The 14,118-nt window shown below is 50.0% G+C and overlaps 6 protein-coding genes across 6 annotated transcripts; 3 read left to right on the forward strand and 3 right to left on the reverse strand.

The window, feature by feature from the left end:
- Positions 1-55: 55 nt before the first annotated feature.
- On the reverse strand, positions 56-2,376 carry BDV37DRAFT_81766 (translation initiation factor eIF2B subunit gamma). Its single transcript, XM_032091279.1, has 7 exons — positions 1,948-2,376; positions 1,829-1,883; positions 678-1,756; positions 549-625; positions 432-490; positions 330-370; positions 56-276 (listed from the first exon to the last, which is right to left on the reverse strand). Exons 1-7 carry the CDS (start codon positions 2,071-2,073, stop codon positions 127-129), a joined length of 1,587 nt encoding a protein of 528 aa, XP_031947019.1. The 5' UTR covers positions 2,074-2,376; the 3' UTR covers positions 56-126.
- cox15 (cytochrome c oxidase assembly protein cox15) lies at positions 2,251-4,271 on the reverse strand. Its single transcript, XM_032080633.1, has 2 exons — positions 3,856-4,271; positions 2,251-3,793 (listed from the first exon to the last, which is right to left on the reverse strand). Exons 1-2 carry the CDS (start codon positions 4,251-4,253, stop codon positions 2,680-2,682), a joined length of 1,512 nt encoding a protein of 503 aa, XP_031947020.1. The 5' UTR covers positions 4,254-4,271; the 3' UTR covers positions 2,251-2,679.
- A 288-nt stretch (positions 4,272-4,559) lies between these two features.
- BDV37DRAFT_236668 (uncharacterized protein) lies at positions 4,560-6,539 on the forward strand. Its single transcript, XM_032080634.1, has 3 exons — positions 4,560-5,425; positions 5,492-5,575; positions 5,627-6,539. The coding sequence occupies exons 1-3, from the start codon at positions 4,903-4,905 to the stop codon at positions 6,385-6,387; spliced, it is 1,368 nt and encodes a 455-aa protein (XP_031947021.1). The 5' UTR covers positions 4,560-4,902; the 3' UTR covers positions 6,388-6,539.
- A 584-nt stretch (positions 6,540-7,123) lies between these two features.
- abd1 (mRNA (guanine-N7)-methyltransferase) lies at positions 7,124-9,543 on the forward strand. Its single transcript, XM_032080635.1, has 5 exons — positions 7,124-7,300; positions 7,526-7,771; positions 7,831-9,113; positions 9,168-9,334; positions 9,383-9,543. The coding sequence occupies exons 1-5, from the start codon at positions 7,175-7,177 to the stop codon at positions 9,415-9,417; spliced, it is 1,857 nt and encodes a 618-aa protein (XP_031947022.1). The 5' UTR covers positions 7,124-7,174; the 3' UTR covers positions 9,418-9,543.
- A 271-nt stretch (positions 9,544-9,814) lies between these two features.
- BDV37DRAFT_81849 (SUMO ligase MMS21) lies at positions 9,815-11,866 on the forward strand. Its single transcript, XM_032091281.1, has 2 exons — positions 9,815-10,654; positions 10,738-11,866. The coding sequence occupies exons 1-2, from the start codon at positions 9,936-9,938 to the stop codon at positions 11,462-11,464; spliced, it is 1,446 nt and encodes a 481-aa protein (XP_031947023.1). The 5' UTR covers positions 9,815-9,935; the 3' UTR covers positions 11,465-11,866.
- On the reverse strand, positions 11,808-13,335 carry BDV37DRAFT_81812 (putative mitochondrial dicarboxylate carrier protein). Its single transcript, XM_032091280.1, has 2 exons — positions 12,320-13,335; positions 11,808-12,248 (listed from the first exon to the last, which is right to left on the reverse strand). The coding sequence occupies exons 1-2, from the start codon at positions 13,213-13,215 to the stop codon at positions 12,200-12,202; spliced, it is 945 nt and encodes a 314-aa protein (XP_031947024.1). The 5' UTR covers positions 13,216-13,335; the 3' UTR covers positions 11,808-12,199.
- Positions 13,336-14,118: the final 783 nt, after the last annotated feature.

Below are 14,118 nucleotides of genomic sequence, written 5' to 3' on the forward strand. Positions count from 1 at the left end.
TCTGGTGAAGATGGAAGGCTTGATCGGCAAATGGCTTGAAGGTAGTGAAGAGGACTGAGTAAGAGCATTAAATCCTAACTCTAAGATGTCTAAGACGCTGGTATTTATTTTTGGTATCGTATTCATCTAGAAAACAGCCTCGTCATCATTATCTTGGTCGTCCTCGACATCCATATCATCCTCGTCGTCCTCATCAAGACCCTCGAAGCTCATGAATTGTTCATTCTTGGCGTCGGTCTCTTCCTCAACCACAACGCCATCTTGGACCTCACAGTCCTGGGAAATTTGGTTAGTAGTAGATCCGACTTTTGGGTATAGTTCGTACGCACCTTAAGAACAGACTCTCGTCCGACTTGACTGTATCTACCCACTGTAACATTATTAGTTCACGAACTAACATACTTTGTGTTTCTGAATTGTGGCTGACTTACCGATGCATCCTGTGAGCACACACTTTGGTCCGATGACCGCGTTGTCCATAATCACACATCTAATTTAGATTAGAGGTTATGCGGCGTTAGGATGTAGGTAGAGTTTAGAATGCCTACCTCGTCAAGCGAGCGCCGCTGCAAATCTTTGCATTAGGCGAAATGCACGATTCTTTTATAACACATTTTTCTTCCACCTTTCAAGGCGTTAGTTGAACCGTTCAAAAAATGAAAGACTGGGTGTGTTACCGTCACGTTGGATCCTAGTAAGCAGTCGCCTTTTGTGACAATAGATTTAGAGGCAATTCCTTCAGGGGTAGCAATCTTCGAGGCATGGCTGAATGGCGAAGCAGCAACACGGCCAACGTCTTCAACAGAATCGAGCTTGGCGAGACGCAGTGACATCGCTAACACCAAAGCGGAACTGTCAACGCGCCGAACGAGTTGCTCAGACGACTTGGTCATGTATGCTAGGATCGATGGCACTTCCACCGAAGACTGGTCATTGAGGGTGGATTTTGTAGACTGGGCCTCGGAACCCTGGGCGTGGGTAGTGGTCATGCCACGAAGATCGATTTCTTCCTCCAATAAATCGCCGTCATTGCTTCCGTGATCCTCTTGATTCTCATTCTGCCCGCCCAATATCTTATTAATCCCGAGCTTTTCACTCAGCCCGCGCTGCCACTCCGCTTTCGCCCAGTATCCGATCAAGTCTTCACTCACGGATTCAAACCGCTCCTGGTACTGGGCAAGCGATTGGATCCACTTAGGCAGAATGTATAAGTGTGCATCACGATAGCTGGTTAGCATTTTGACCGAGGCATGCTTCTCAACTAAAGTATGACGGAGTAAGAAGCTCTTATCTTCCTCTATCTGCTCTTTCAATGTATCCATCGGCATCGATAAAACCAGTTTTGAGAGTTTATATCGCGAGAGGGCTGGAACCTCATCTTGCTCGAGAGAGGTGATTGCCATGAAGTCTGTCGGCTCTTTCTTGACCTCGTCCTTAATGCCTTTTGCGGGATAGAACACGGACAAGCCACCTTGGGAAGCTGGGCCCAATTCACCTTGTGAGACTAACCATGCCTCAAGTAAATGTTCGCCGGGGATATCGCATAGTAGATCGCAGCTTAGGAGCAAGAAATTAGATCGAATACAAGCTTGTACCTCTGGTAGTCGGAGGAGTTCCGCTGTTCCTGTCGTCATCTTGAGATCCTTCGGGGCTATAACGGTAGGTGAGGGCGAAGGGAGCGATGTAAGATAAGGGTTTTGTTGTAGAGCGGCCTTAAGAGGAGTGAGAGCGGAGGGAGGTGTAATCAGTACGATATCTGAACAAGTTAGAAATTATCCCAAAACCGCAGAACACAACACCCTGAAGGAGGCGCGTAGCCATTACTCACCAGTTATTCCTGCGCGCTTGCACCAATCTAGCGGGTAGTACACCATTGGCCTTAGCTGAACATCAATTGATGTTAGTGACTTGCTACTGGAGCCGGCTCTGAGATTCGCCAACACGTACTGCTATGGGAATTAGACATTTTGGATTTTCCTCCGGATTGGAGGAAATTGTATTCAAGCTCTCGCCGGGACCACAGAGGATCAGAGCTTGGAAGCCACTGCTTGGTACTGGCGTTGAGTGCACCATTATGTCTTTGAGCCCCGCGGGCAATGGTGGGGTGAAAGAGTTGGAATAAATTCGGCCGGTGCGGCTCGGAGAAGGCGTCTCGGAATGGCTTCGGTGATCAAGAAAAAACCGCAAAAGGACCGTATGGAAAATTGCCGCAGTTAGCCTTGGTCTTCTTGCCGCAAAAATGAGAGTCGCGAAACCGACAACAATAGCTTGTCATTCCGCTCGCGATAACTACGGAGGTTTTTCTTCGGAGAGCTGCACGTGACGATAGGTGAGTCAGGTACCACTGCCATCAAGCAAACAATGCAAAATAACAGGCCCTAGCTAAGGCTCCTAGCCGCTCTGCAGATTCCTTTGTTGGTTGATATTTAATGTCAAACAGGCTCCATGCGACAGCTAATGGGCGATCTCGCTGCAAGGATAAGTGATGTTATTAACCGGAATACATATAGACCAGCCTGTTCAAGATACAATGCAAGTTTTCCTATTGTACAATATAAAAGTAGAGAGTATAACACATTCAAGAATGATCCAAACATTCGTTAGTATAGCATGGTGTTTCAGACAGGCTAGCTAGGCCAGTACTGACCTGCCCCATTTTTCAGTGGTGTGAAAACACACTCAAAGCTTGCGAGGACCATGAGCAGCTGCACTGGACACTGCCTGGCCACGGGCCTTGACTGCCATCTGCAGTAGCTTGGCAGTCCTCGACGGGTGCCAGACCCGGCTTCCCAGAACCAGAACCCAAGTCAGAAGGAACAAGCTTCCAGCTTGATGGGCAGACGCAAGAGGAGTGGGAACAAGATAGAGCAATGTGGAGATACCAAGGCCAACCTGGCAGAACGCAAATGCAACAACTCCGTGCACACCCTTCTTAGCAGCAGGTGGGAGGAGTCGCTTCATGGTAGGGGACCGACGAGTGTATGCCCACAAAGCCATAATGGTAGTGAAGGTAGTCATAGCCAAGATACGATGATCCAGTTGAACAAGAGACGGATTTTCAAGCATGTTTCGCCACCATAGGTCAGACCTGTCCTCATGGCGTGAATACCTTTCGTCGAAGAGCTCCGACTTGGGCGGAGCCAGTCCTGTGCCCATAGTGGGGAACTCATTGTAGATGAGGCCAGCATCCAGACCAGCAACCAGAGCACCAGACATGGCCGTCACGAAGACAAGAGCAGCCAAACCGGCAACCGAGCGACGGAAGATCTTGAGTTTGGGGTCACGGAGCGTGTCCAGCAACTTGGTGCCAGCCTCAGGATCAGCCAGCAGGCGGTGTGAGCGGAGTATAGCAAGACCGTTCCAAAGCATCGCAACGTAGCAGACGAATGCGGCTCCAAGGTGCGCCGTCAAACGGTACTGGCTCACCCGGGGGTGGCTGCCTGGTGCAAAGAGATCATCCTTGAGTCCGGACTTGACCATCCACCAACCGATAAACCCTTGGAAACCAATCAAGCCAGCGATACCACCAAGCCGCAATGCCATCGGCTTGCTAACCTTCTTGCGAGCTACGAAATAGAGAGCCGGAAGAACGAACGACAGACCAACAAACCGACCCCAAAGACGGTGAATCCATTCCATGTAGTAGATCGACTTAAATTCAGAAAGGGTCATGTGCGGGTTCAACAATTGAAATTCAGGAGATGCGCGATACTTTGCGAACTCTGACTCCCAGTCTTCTGCATTCATAGGGGGAAGAGATCCGGTAACGGGGCGCCATTCTGTGATGCTCAGGCTATACCAGTTGGTTGTCAGTATTATATTATTACTAGGATACTTCTTTGGGGGAAGGCGCACCCAGATTCTGTCAATCTGGTGAGGCCACCAAAAACCACAATACCAAAAACGCTAGCTGCACTGCCTAGCAACCAGTATGCCACTGTCTTGTCGCTGACTTTAGGAAAGCTAGATTTCGCATTGGAAGCACCCTCCTCGACAGCATTCGCTATTGCGGAACCTGAGGCCGATCTTCTGAAGATGTTGGAAATTGCGTTTTTCGTTCTTGAGAATGAAGCAGGCGAGTTGAGCTTGCTGGTATTCTGAGGAAAGGGCGACACAGCGAAATTCTTTCGGAAAGCGGATTTCGTCGCATAATTCTGGCTTCGCCCTAGACATTGACGGCAGGTGAAGAATTCCTTGGACAGCCGAGGAGTAAAACTCCGCATGAAGGACACGGAGCTCCCCAAGGAAGCCATAATGTGGGATATGGCAGCAATTGATGTTTGGAGAAATTGCTTTGATCTTGTAAGACAAATAAATTGCGGGAAGGAGCGGACAGACGAGAGGCCGAGACCCCGAGGGGCGCGAACCAATCGTGGTGGCATGATTTCATCGTCTGTTGACATTCAGCGGGTTTCCGACAATTTCGCATACCCTAATGAACATCGATATTTCATGGTTTGCATAATACATACATTCTACAATCCTGTAGCTGTAATTGTAGTTCAACATACACAGCTTGAGCGAATTGGTTCAGCAAAGGGGCTCTATCCGAAGATGTGCCTTAACTATAGGAAAAATGTCTGAATCGAACCATCAAGTCCTTCAACTACATCCGGAGTACCATATCAAAGGTTATCGGTGGGAACTAACCACTACTATCGTACATCCAATATATAAAGAGAATTGAATGCAGCAGAGAATGAGTCGAAAATTCTGCCACAGCACAGTTACTCTATATCAGGTTGTTGTCCTGAGGCAGTACACCTTAAGTAGATAAGTGCCTATCCAGGTTTAGCGCCGTCAGCTCCGATCATCTCTTAGAATGGGATCGCCAACCGACACAACAGCTTCAAGTTTATTCTCTGTTTACCCGCGAAGGACGTCTCCCGTACGTCTAAGAATATGTCGTATGCCGTGGAAACCAAGAAGCGCAAGTTTCATCGAGTTCTGGAATCATTGACGAAACCTTCGAATGCCGAATCCTCCAACAAACCCACCCCCGCGGCAACTACAGCAACAGCAACAACAAACGAACGAATTTCCGCGGACTTGGCAGCGAAAAAGGCTCGATTGAGTGATCGTCAGGATGGAACTGATCTTGCATCTGTGCGAAAAACGGTCTTGAGGGTTGCTCGTTCAAGCTCTCGAGATTCGTCAGTGTCCTCCTCGCGGCCGAGTTACGTCCCTTGGGATCGCGAGCGTTTCCTTGAAAGACTGGAGACATTTCGCCGGGTTGATCGATGGTCACCAAAACCATCAGCTATAAACGAATTGGAGTGGGCTAAGCGCGGGTGGATCTGTTCAGATGTGTCGCGAGTGGCATGCGTCGGAGGGTGTGGCGGTTCCGTTGTCGTCAAACTACCAGATGAGCTCGATGAATTAGATGGGTACGACAGCGAGAAGGTGCAAGAGAGGAAGGAAGTTCGTAAGTTGTAACCGTGTTATAGAGTCTTGTATTCATGGTCAAGATATTGAACTAATTGCGGCATAGGCGCCAAACTCGTTGAAGAATATGCTAGTCTCCTAGTTCAAGGTCATGGCGAGAATTGTCCATGGCGAAACAAGGGTTGCGATGGTTTGTCCTCACGATACAAACTGCAATACTCCCCACTGACTTGCCTGATAGGTACAATCCATCGTTTGGCCTTATCCAACCCTGATACAGCAATCTCTGGTCTCCGGACACGCTATTTGAATATCGCTAAGATGGCCGACCAGTTACCATCTCCGGAAACTATTCAGACCCCTGAGCCATTTGACCTCGAGACCATAATCAAGATACTTCCTGATGATTTCGAGAGGATTGAGGAACATACTGAGATAGCTGTACCTCAAACTCCTCAACGCGTCGATGAAAACCAACTGGCTTCTGTTCAAAGTCCGCCTACGCAGGAAATCGCGATTAATAGGACGGCTTTTGCGCTCGCCTTCTTTGGGTGGGACTCCGTCGCAGATGGTGCAGCAGGCTTGGCAGGCTGTGGTGCCTGCTTCCGGCGCTTGGGACTCTGGATGTACAAACCGAAGGACAGCGGCGATACGTCTGTTTACGACGCACTTGATGTTGCTACTGAGCACATGGATTACTGCCCATGGGTCAGCGGCAAGGCTCAAAGCGGTACCGGAAAGTCATCTGAGAAGTCAGCAGAGCTACGCAGTGGATGGGAACTCTTGGCTCAAGCGCTCAAAGTGAAGCACCGCCGACATATTCGATCCACGGTGTCTGTCGATAGCCGTGCCGTTTCCGAAACCCCCTCCGCGGATGGTCTGACGGCTGACGAAGCAAACAGTGAGGCCAAAAAGGCTAGCGACCGCGAATGGTGGGCAAAGCTGCGGCGGATGAGACAAGTACTGAATGTCAAGTCTCCAAAGAAGCCAATCGCGCCATAATATTGTTCTTCATTGTTTCTCGGGTTGTTTTGGCTATGCGAGCGTGGCGTTACGGGCATTGGTTTTCACGTGTTAATGTCTATTTGTACAGTACCTGAATATATCATAGAGCGAGTTATTCTATTGCTCAATTACATCTTGCATAACAATGCGCTAAACCATTGTACTGGTCTTGACTCTTTTCTGTGTCCTGATACTCTTGCTTAGAGCGGTGTATACTGCTAGTTCGACATAAGTCATACAAAGTCGAAAGGAAGGAAGGAATGGAGGAGAGTTGATGGTTACACCATTAACCCTACTACTCCATGATCTGGGTCAGTTCAAACACTAGAACGATATCTTTTGTCGCTTTATTTCCGTAAACATGATCATAGGGTTTCGCCAGCTCCTGTTTCGTACTGGATGCAGGGCAAGAACGTGTCAATATACAATGCAAATATAGCGCTATCGTTTCTTCAACGCGTCACCTTTTATGAAGATTTCATAGTGACACTGCCACAGTGAACAAAGAAGACAATGATGCGCTCAAGATGATCGACTCCCAGATGCGGTAAATGGGAACCTGGTTTGCGCAACGCAGGTTTAACCATACGTAGGTCAGGAAAGAGCGCATCGTCGCAAGCTGTTCCTTTCACTCTCCCTTCAGAGAAGTTTCATACATAAGCCATGAGTTTTCCAAAGAGTCGAGAAATAACAGCTACCAGAACCGCGCGTCATGGCTAATGAGAACCCGGAAGCGCAAAGTGCGGAAGGCGGAGGCAGTACGAGTAAGGCCAGGAGCAGCAGTATGTACGATCCTGCACGGGACTCTTGGGAGGCTCAGGAATCATCGGCAGTACCGCTAACACAACTCCAACCTTCTCAGTCCATTTCAGCTCTAAATAATCCACCGGCGCAAGAGATTTTGCCCTCGGTAAGTGTGTCTTGCTTTTTACTGTGAGGGCCATTCTTTGCACTTCTGGAATTCCTCAATGTCAGTACAGTTTATGCCTGTCTGCAGTGCATTTGTGTGCTGATGCATGATTTCAACTTCGGATTTTTTTCCCAGACAAAAAATTAATTCACTCTGCCGAGCTTTTGCGACTGGCTCAATATAAACTTTACCTCTTCTTGCTAATAAGGCCGGCATTATCATTAGGTTCTCGGCGGATCTTCCCCGACGACGCAGTCCGCGGTGCGAAGCAAAACGTCCGCTCATCAAGAACAATTTTCTCGCGATCCACTTCCACCTTTAATAGAATTCAACAAAACAGGGCAAACACCATCGCGATCTTTAAACGCATATATATCACCTAGAACCTCCAAAATGTCTAGCCCACAAGCTGCCAGCCCAGCCCCCCCAGAGTCTACCGAGGCTCACAACGGAGCTCTTACGTCCCCTACGGTAACTAGCCTGAACACAACAGATATCCAATAACGAAGCAGAAACTGATGGGGTAGCAGGCTGTACAGGAGGAACCAAGACCTGGGTATTCCAAACGCAGGCGTCTCCAAGAGCGGCACCAACAACTACGAAAGCGCGGCAGAACACCCCCATCAGCTTACTCTCGTCGCGACATGAATGAGACGGCGCAGCAGCCCAATCGCAATGAGTCGTCAAACAGATCTCCCTCACCCCTCGCTCCACCGCGTTCTCCATCGCCCGACGCGCAGGCGCGCAAGCGCAAGCGTCCCGGCGGTGGTGCCAGGATGGGCTTGGTAGACCGCGAAACTCTGCGTCGGAGGCAGGAAGAAAGAGAGCGCTCTCAACAAGAGGAAGCTATGCGATTCTCTCAGAACCGTGGGGTGACCGACATTGTCCGCCACCACTACAATGCTGTTCCCCAGCGCGGAAGAGAGTGGCGGAAGACCGAGAGTAAGATTAAAGGCTTACGAAGCTTCAATAACTGGATCAAAAGTACTCTCATTCAGAAGTTCTCGCCGGATGAGGAGTTTGTGTCTAGGTCCATTGGTACCAAGGACTGGGCGGATGACAACGCCCCACCCCCTATGGAAGATAAACGTCTTTTGGTTGTAGATCTCGGGTGTGGCAAAGGGGGTGACTTGGGCAAGTGGCAACTAGCTCCTCAACCCGTAGACCTCTATGTTGGACTCGATCCAGCCGATGTCTCTATTGTCCAAGCGCGCGAGCGTTACAACGGTATGCGGACTGGGCGCGGCCCACGTCGCCCCCGTGGGCCTCTCTTCCATGCCGAGTTCGCTCCTAAGGATTGCTTTGGAGAGTATTTGGGAGATGTCCCTATTGTTCAACAAGTAGGCATTGACCCTAATGCCGGCCCAGGTGGATCGGTGATGAGTTCACGCTGGGGCGGCGGTGGCTTCGATGTGGTAGCGTCTATGTTCACAATTCATTACGCCTTTGAAAGTGAGGAGAAAACAAGACAGATGCTGCGCAATGTGGCTGGGTGTCTGAAGAAGGGTGGCCGATTCTTGGGAGTCTGCCCTAATTCGGACATCATCAGCGCACGAGTGGCAGAGTTGAATGCGAAGCGAAAGGAACGCGAGACTGCGGCGAAAAAGGAGGAGGCAGAGCCTGAGGATGGAGAGGTTGAAGAAGACGATAACAAGATTGAATGGGGCAACTCAATCTACAGAGTTCGATTCTCGGGTGATACCCCCGAAGATGGGATCTTCCGGCCTCCTTTTGGATGGAAGTATAGCTATTTCATGGAAGAGGCGGTAGAGGAAGTTCCGGAGTATGTTGTGCCATGGGAAGCCTTTCGAGCGTAAGTTTTATCTGCCGGTCCAGCCATCACTGTACAGGAGACTGACTGTCTTAGATTAACGGAGGATTACAACCTCGAGCTCCAGTATCGGAAACCGTTCCTGGAAGTCTGGGAAGACGAGAAAGACGATCAAGAGTTGGGCCCTCTGAGTGAACGCATGGGCGTTAGGGATCGAAACACCGGCGCCCTGCTCATGACCGAAGAAGAGAAGGAGGCAGCCAGTGAGTATAGGTCACGCTCAGAAAAGACCCGCTTGCTAACATGGACAGGTTTCTATCACGCATTCTGCTTCTACAAGGTCTAGCTTCTCTAGACATGTATACTTTTTGATCTTCTATCAACTCAATCTTTCTCAAAGCTCTTGGGCGCATATTGTACATGTCAATCAAGAACTGACTATGTACCACTACATTCCACAGTAAGCCTAGACCGAGACAATAGCATATATAATAATAAATTCGATTATACTATACCCACCATCCAGTAACCAGGCTCCAATCTCTCCACGTTATCTCCAAGACATACACCTCCAAGCTCCAGGATGGTGGATCATCGTATGGAGTCCAAGAAAGAAGTATAACCTAAACAGGCCTAGCGCCGTCGCGTCGCGTATGATCTCTTATCAAGCAAGCAACCCATCACTCCAATATCAAATTCCTCTCCACCAAAACAGCAGGACAAAACGTCCTCGCTCTCCAAAATACCAAGTCGCACATCGCCCAGAACCCAAAACCAAGTGCGCAAACAAACTTCAACGAGAAACCCGCACCTACCAATACCCCCGCCCCCGCCTCCGAGATCACCCTTCAAAAGAAAATTAAAATGACAACCCCAACCCCAACCCCAAGCTCCTCGCGACACCGATCCCGCCATGCAAGCAGCAGCGTCCAGCGCCTAAGCCAAAGGCCCCGAGCCTCAACACCCCCACTCCCAGACTACGAAGCGCCCATCGCACCCCTCCACAGCGCAGCACAAATCAAGCTCCTATCTCTCCTTAAATCGCAGTCGCTGCGACCGTTGAAGACGCATCTCCAGCACGCGGAGGAGAAGCTCACCGATTCTGCTGGGGAGGTTAATGAGCGGCTTACTGATGCACGGGTGCGGCTGCAGCGGTTGAAGGAGCGGAGGGGGGAGAGGGAGAATTTTAATGAAGGTGAGGAGGATGGGGCACAGCAGCAGGATGATGAGGAATGGGAGGAAAATTTGAGGGAGCTGGAGGAGAAGGTCGGGGGTGTTACGGAGCGGTTGGAGGCGCGGATGCGCGGCACGATTGATGGGGAGGTTAGGGTTGATAGGTTGATTGGGGTGCTTGGGACGGTTGAGAGGGAGGTTGAGCAGGAGAATAATGCTGGGAGGAATATGAGGAGGAGGACTAGACGTCGGGGTGGGGAGGAGGAGGAGGAGGAGGAGGATAACGATGAGGATGAGGATTATGAGGAGGCGGAGGAGAGGGGTAGGGAAAGTGTGCCGCCGACGAGGAGGTTGGATGAGCTACTTGGGGAGAATTATGCAGGGTGGGATAGGCTTTCGTTGACGGAACGGTATGTATTTGGTTTTACTGTTGTTGGTTTCCTTGGTGACTTGGTTGATGATGAGGCTAATTGGGATGGGATGTTTGTACCAGGTACTCGACCAACAATGCCTACATTGGGTTCTATCGAATTATTCACGAAGCGAAACACCCCGGCGAAGATATCCCTCCACTACCGCACGCATCAACGTGGTTCTCACATCTGGAAGATCCAGCTACGGCTTCGGCGCAAGCGCCCGATTCTTCGGCCCGGCGGACGCGTCGTCGGAGATCTCCTTCTCCGGCGGACTCAGATGAGATCGCCATCGAGAGCGAGCGCATATCGCTCAAATGCCCTCTAACTCTACTTTACTTCCGGGAACCTGTGACAAGTACCAAATGTCCGCATAGCTTTGAACGCGAAGCGATTGAAGATATGATTGCGCATAGTTCGACGACTGTTCCCGCGCCCCAGCCGGCGGGAGCCGCCGGCCGTAGCGCGCGTCGTGTTCGCTCGGTCAAGTGTCCGGTGTGCTCAGTTGTCTTGACTGCGGCTGATCTCCGGACGGATCCTGTTTTGCTTAGGAGGCTGCGCCGCTATGAAGCGGCGTTGAGACGGGAAGCGGAAGATGATGAGTTATCCGATGGGGCGCGGAGAAGACAGTCTGGGGCTAGGAAAAGCGGGATCACTCTCGTTGACGATGATGGGACGGAGGACGGTAAAGAGATGGATGTGGATGATTCGGACTCGGATGATAGGCAGGATGCAGAAAGTTTCCGCAGCCAAGATCATGTACGGATCAAACAGGAGATGAGTACAGCTCCTGTCGATGATGATTAGTTGATGAGCATTTCGAATTATATCTCTGTAAGTTCAATAGATACCTGACGGCGTTGCTCGGGCTTCAAACAAGATTATTCTAGCTTGTTAGGCAACCCATCTCTTCTGAAAATCAATATTATTGATTGATCCGTGATTAACCATGCCTCTCAATCGGGACACGGGAACTGCTTCCTAGATTACATACAACGCCCGTCGTGAAAGCTGGAGCATGAGCCATGATCCCGGTATGTGCCACGAAAGTTGACATGAAATAACAGAAAACTAAGTAAACTCCCCGTGCGCCCCCAGTAAACAATACAAACACCAGAAGAAGAAGGAAGGTTACGAAGAAAAAAAATCAGGACCGCACTAACAGGGGTATTTTCCAAGGGACGATTGTTCTGCCTTGAGTCGTCATGGGGCACACAGATTTGTTCCCAACGTGTTGATATCCTCGATGGTGTCCGATAGACAGTTCGCTAAAAGGCTTCCAGCTGAACAACAATTCGTGGGGTATTCTATTAACACGGAGCTCTAGAGCGACTAGAACTGGATGATTCTGCTGCGGTCGCATCGTCTCCGGACGCCGCATTTCCCAGAGAGTGAAAAGAAAACAAACTTCCATGGCTCGATAGCGCAAGAAGATCGGCAATTCAATCATTAGCAGGCAACACATTCGATCACAACTCAACGCGTTTTTCTCTACATCAAGGGACTTTTGAACTGTCGTCCGATTAATGAAGGTTGACTCGTTTACTTCGTAATGAGGTTGAGATAATCAGCCACGATAAGCGTGACCATCCTAAAGTGGGTCCGTGGAGTTAGCGATAAGCACTTAAGAAAAAAAACGGCGTGGAGAGTGGGGAGACTAACGCATGGGGTGCGATCCGCACATAGTATGTCCCGAATCCGCGGTAAAACCTCAACCAACCCTCATCCTTGGCAACCTTGCGAGCGCAATCAAGCAAACCCTTGTACGGCAACTGACCGGTTTTAGGGTTTTTCTGCTGCTTCTGCAGACGAGTCTTGATGAAGTCGAAGGGTAAAGAAAGGAAACTGGCAAAGAAACCAGCGATAGCGGAAGCAGCAAAGGTCTGGTTTTGAGCCGATAGGGACGTGTGGGCCTTCAGTTGAGCCTTAGATTCAGCGAAGAAGGTCAATTGACCGACATTAAGAGCCATCGCCCGTACAACGGTCGGCAAAGCTCCTGCCCACAAGGCTGGGACGCCCTCAATCTTCGAGATGCGGAAGAGTGCATCCACCACCGAACGGTAGTTTGCTCGCGCCTCTGGGGGCTTCAGACCGTCTGACTGCATGCGCACAAGGGCCAGATCAGCCGGATTACCAATCATAGCAGCAATTCCACCAGCGGTAAGGCCCGCACCGGCGCGCTCCGCGAAAGTAACCTTTCTATTTGCGGCTTCGGCGCGCTTATTGAGTGTTTTACTGAAAGTGTCGAAGAAACCTAAGCGGGCAGTAGTGTAGACGGCCTGACGGAGTAAGCCTGCCGATAGACCAGTGTAGAGATCAAGGATCTTTCCGCCGGCAATGATGTCGCGGGCAACGCCGAAAGCGGTCGGGCGAGGGCCAGTTCGTACACCTTCCCCTGCCAGCTGAAGGCGCACCTTAATCATGTCAATTGGCTGAATGACGGTGGTTGCTGTCATTCCCGCTAGGCCACCATTAATGAAAGGAAGGGCCGCACGGGTGTAGGGGTGGTGTAGAAAGTCCATTGCGGCCTGAGATTCTTTGGCAGTTGGAGAAGCCATCTTGATCACAAAGAGGAATTACAACAAGCCTGGAAAAGTCAGCACACGGTTGTAGTACCGAGCGGGCATTTGAACAGATGACGGCAATAGTAGTGAGAGCAGAGCATGTGTGACCATCCACTAACCGATGGCAGCAGTAATCAGGAGACGTTACGCAAGTGCGACTGGAGACGTATGACGGGGAGGAGAAAAAAGATCGATGGAGCTTACCAGCGAAGGATACGGTAGTATATAGCGGATACTACACGAGAGACACGAAAAGAGGGGAAGAGGAGTAACAGGAGCAGATACGAAAATAGAATCCGATGTGGACGAGAAAAAGCAGGGAGAGTAAGTGAGGGGAAAGAGAAGAGATCGACTGAAATAGAAGGAAACAGTGAAGTGAGTTCTGGTAGCCAGTCAGATGATAAAGCGTGACGCTGCGGGGGATTGGACAGCACATGTACAGTCAGTCAGTCAAGAAGTTTGGTTCAGTCCCAGAGGAGACTTGTTGGGTTATAAAGTTTTCTGGTCGAAATGACGAGACATGGCTAAGATGAATGGCGACACATCAGAGAGTGGAAACAAAACTTGACTAGCAAGTAAATAGTAGTAGTTTCTCATGTAGCGATCTTCGCTAGATAGCACTTAAGGAGGTCCCCACAATCTAAGCATGTCTCCGGTTCCTCTGGTACCTCTCCATACAACGTCATAGTGCTCAGCAAAGCTCTAGACTAAGGATTAACCTGAAACTGTGGTACTACTGCAACATGCCGCCACGAATGCGGGGAACCCTCTGGGGAAACGAGCTCGCCGCTGAATTGTATGCTCTGTTTAACCAGATATACTGGCATGGAATTTTGATCTTGAGATCGTGATCTGGTCAATAGAAATAATGACAATTCCCCTCTTTCTTAGGGAAAG

This window comes from Aspergillus pseudonomiae, assembly GCF_009193645.1.
Source record: "Aspergillus pseudonomiae strain CBS 119388 unplaced genomic scaffold BDV37scaffold_2, whole genome shotgun sequence".
NCBI classification, from domain to species: Eukaryota; Fungi; Ascomycota; class Eurotiomycetes; order Eurotiales; family Aspergillaceae; genus Aspergillus; species Aspergillus pseudonomiae.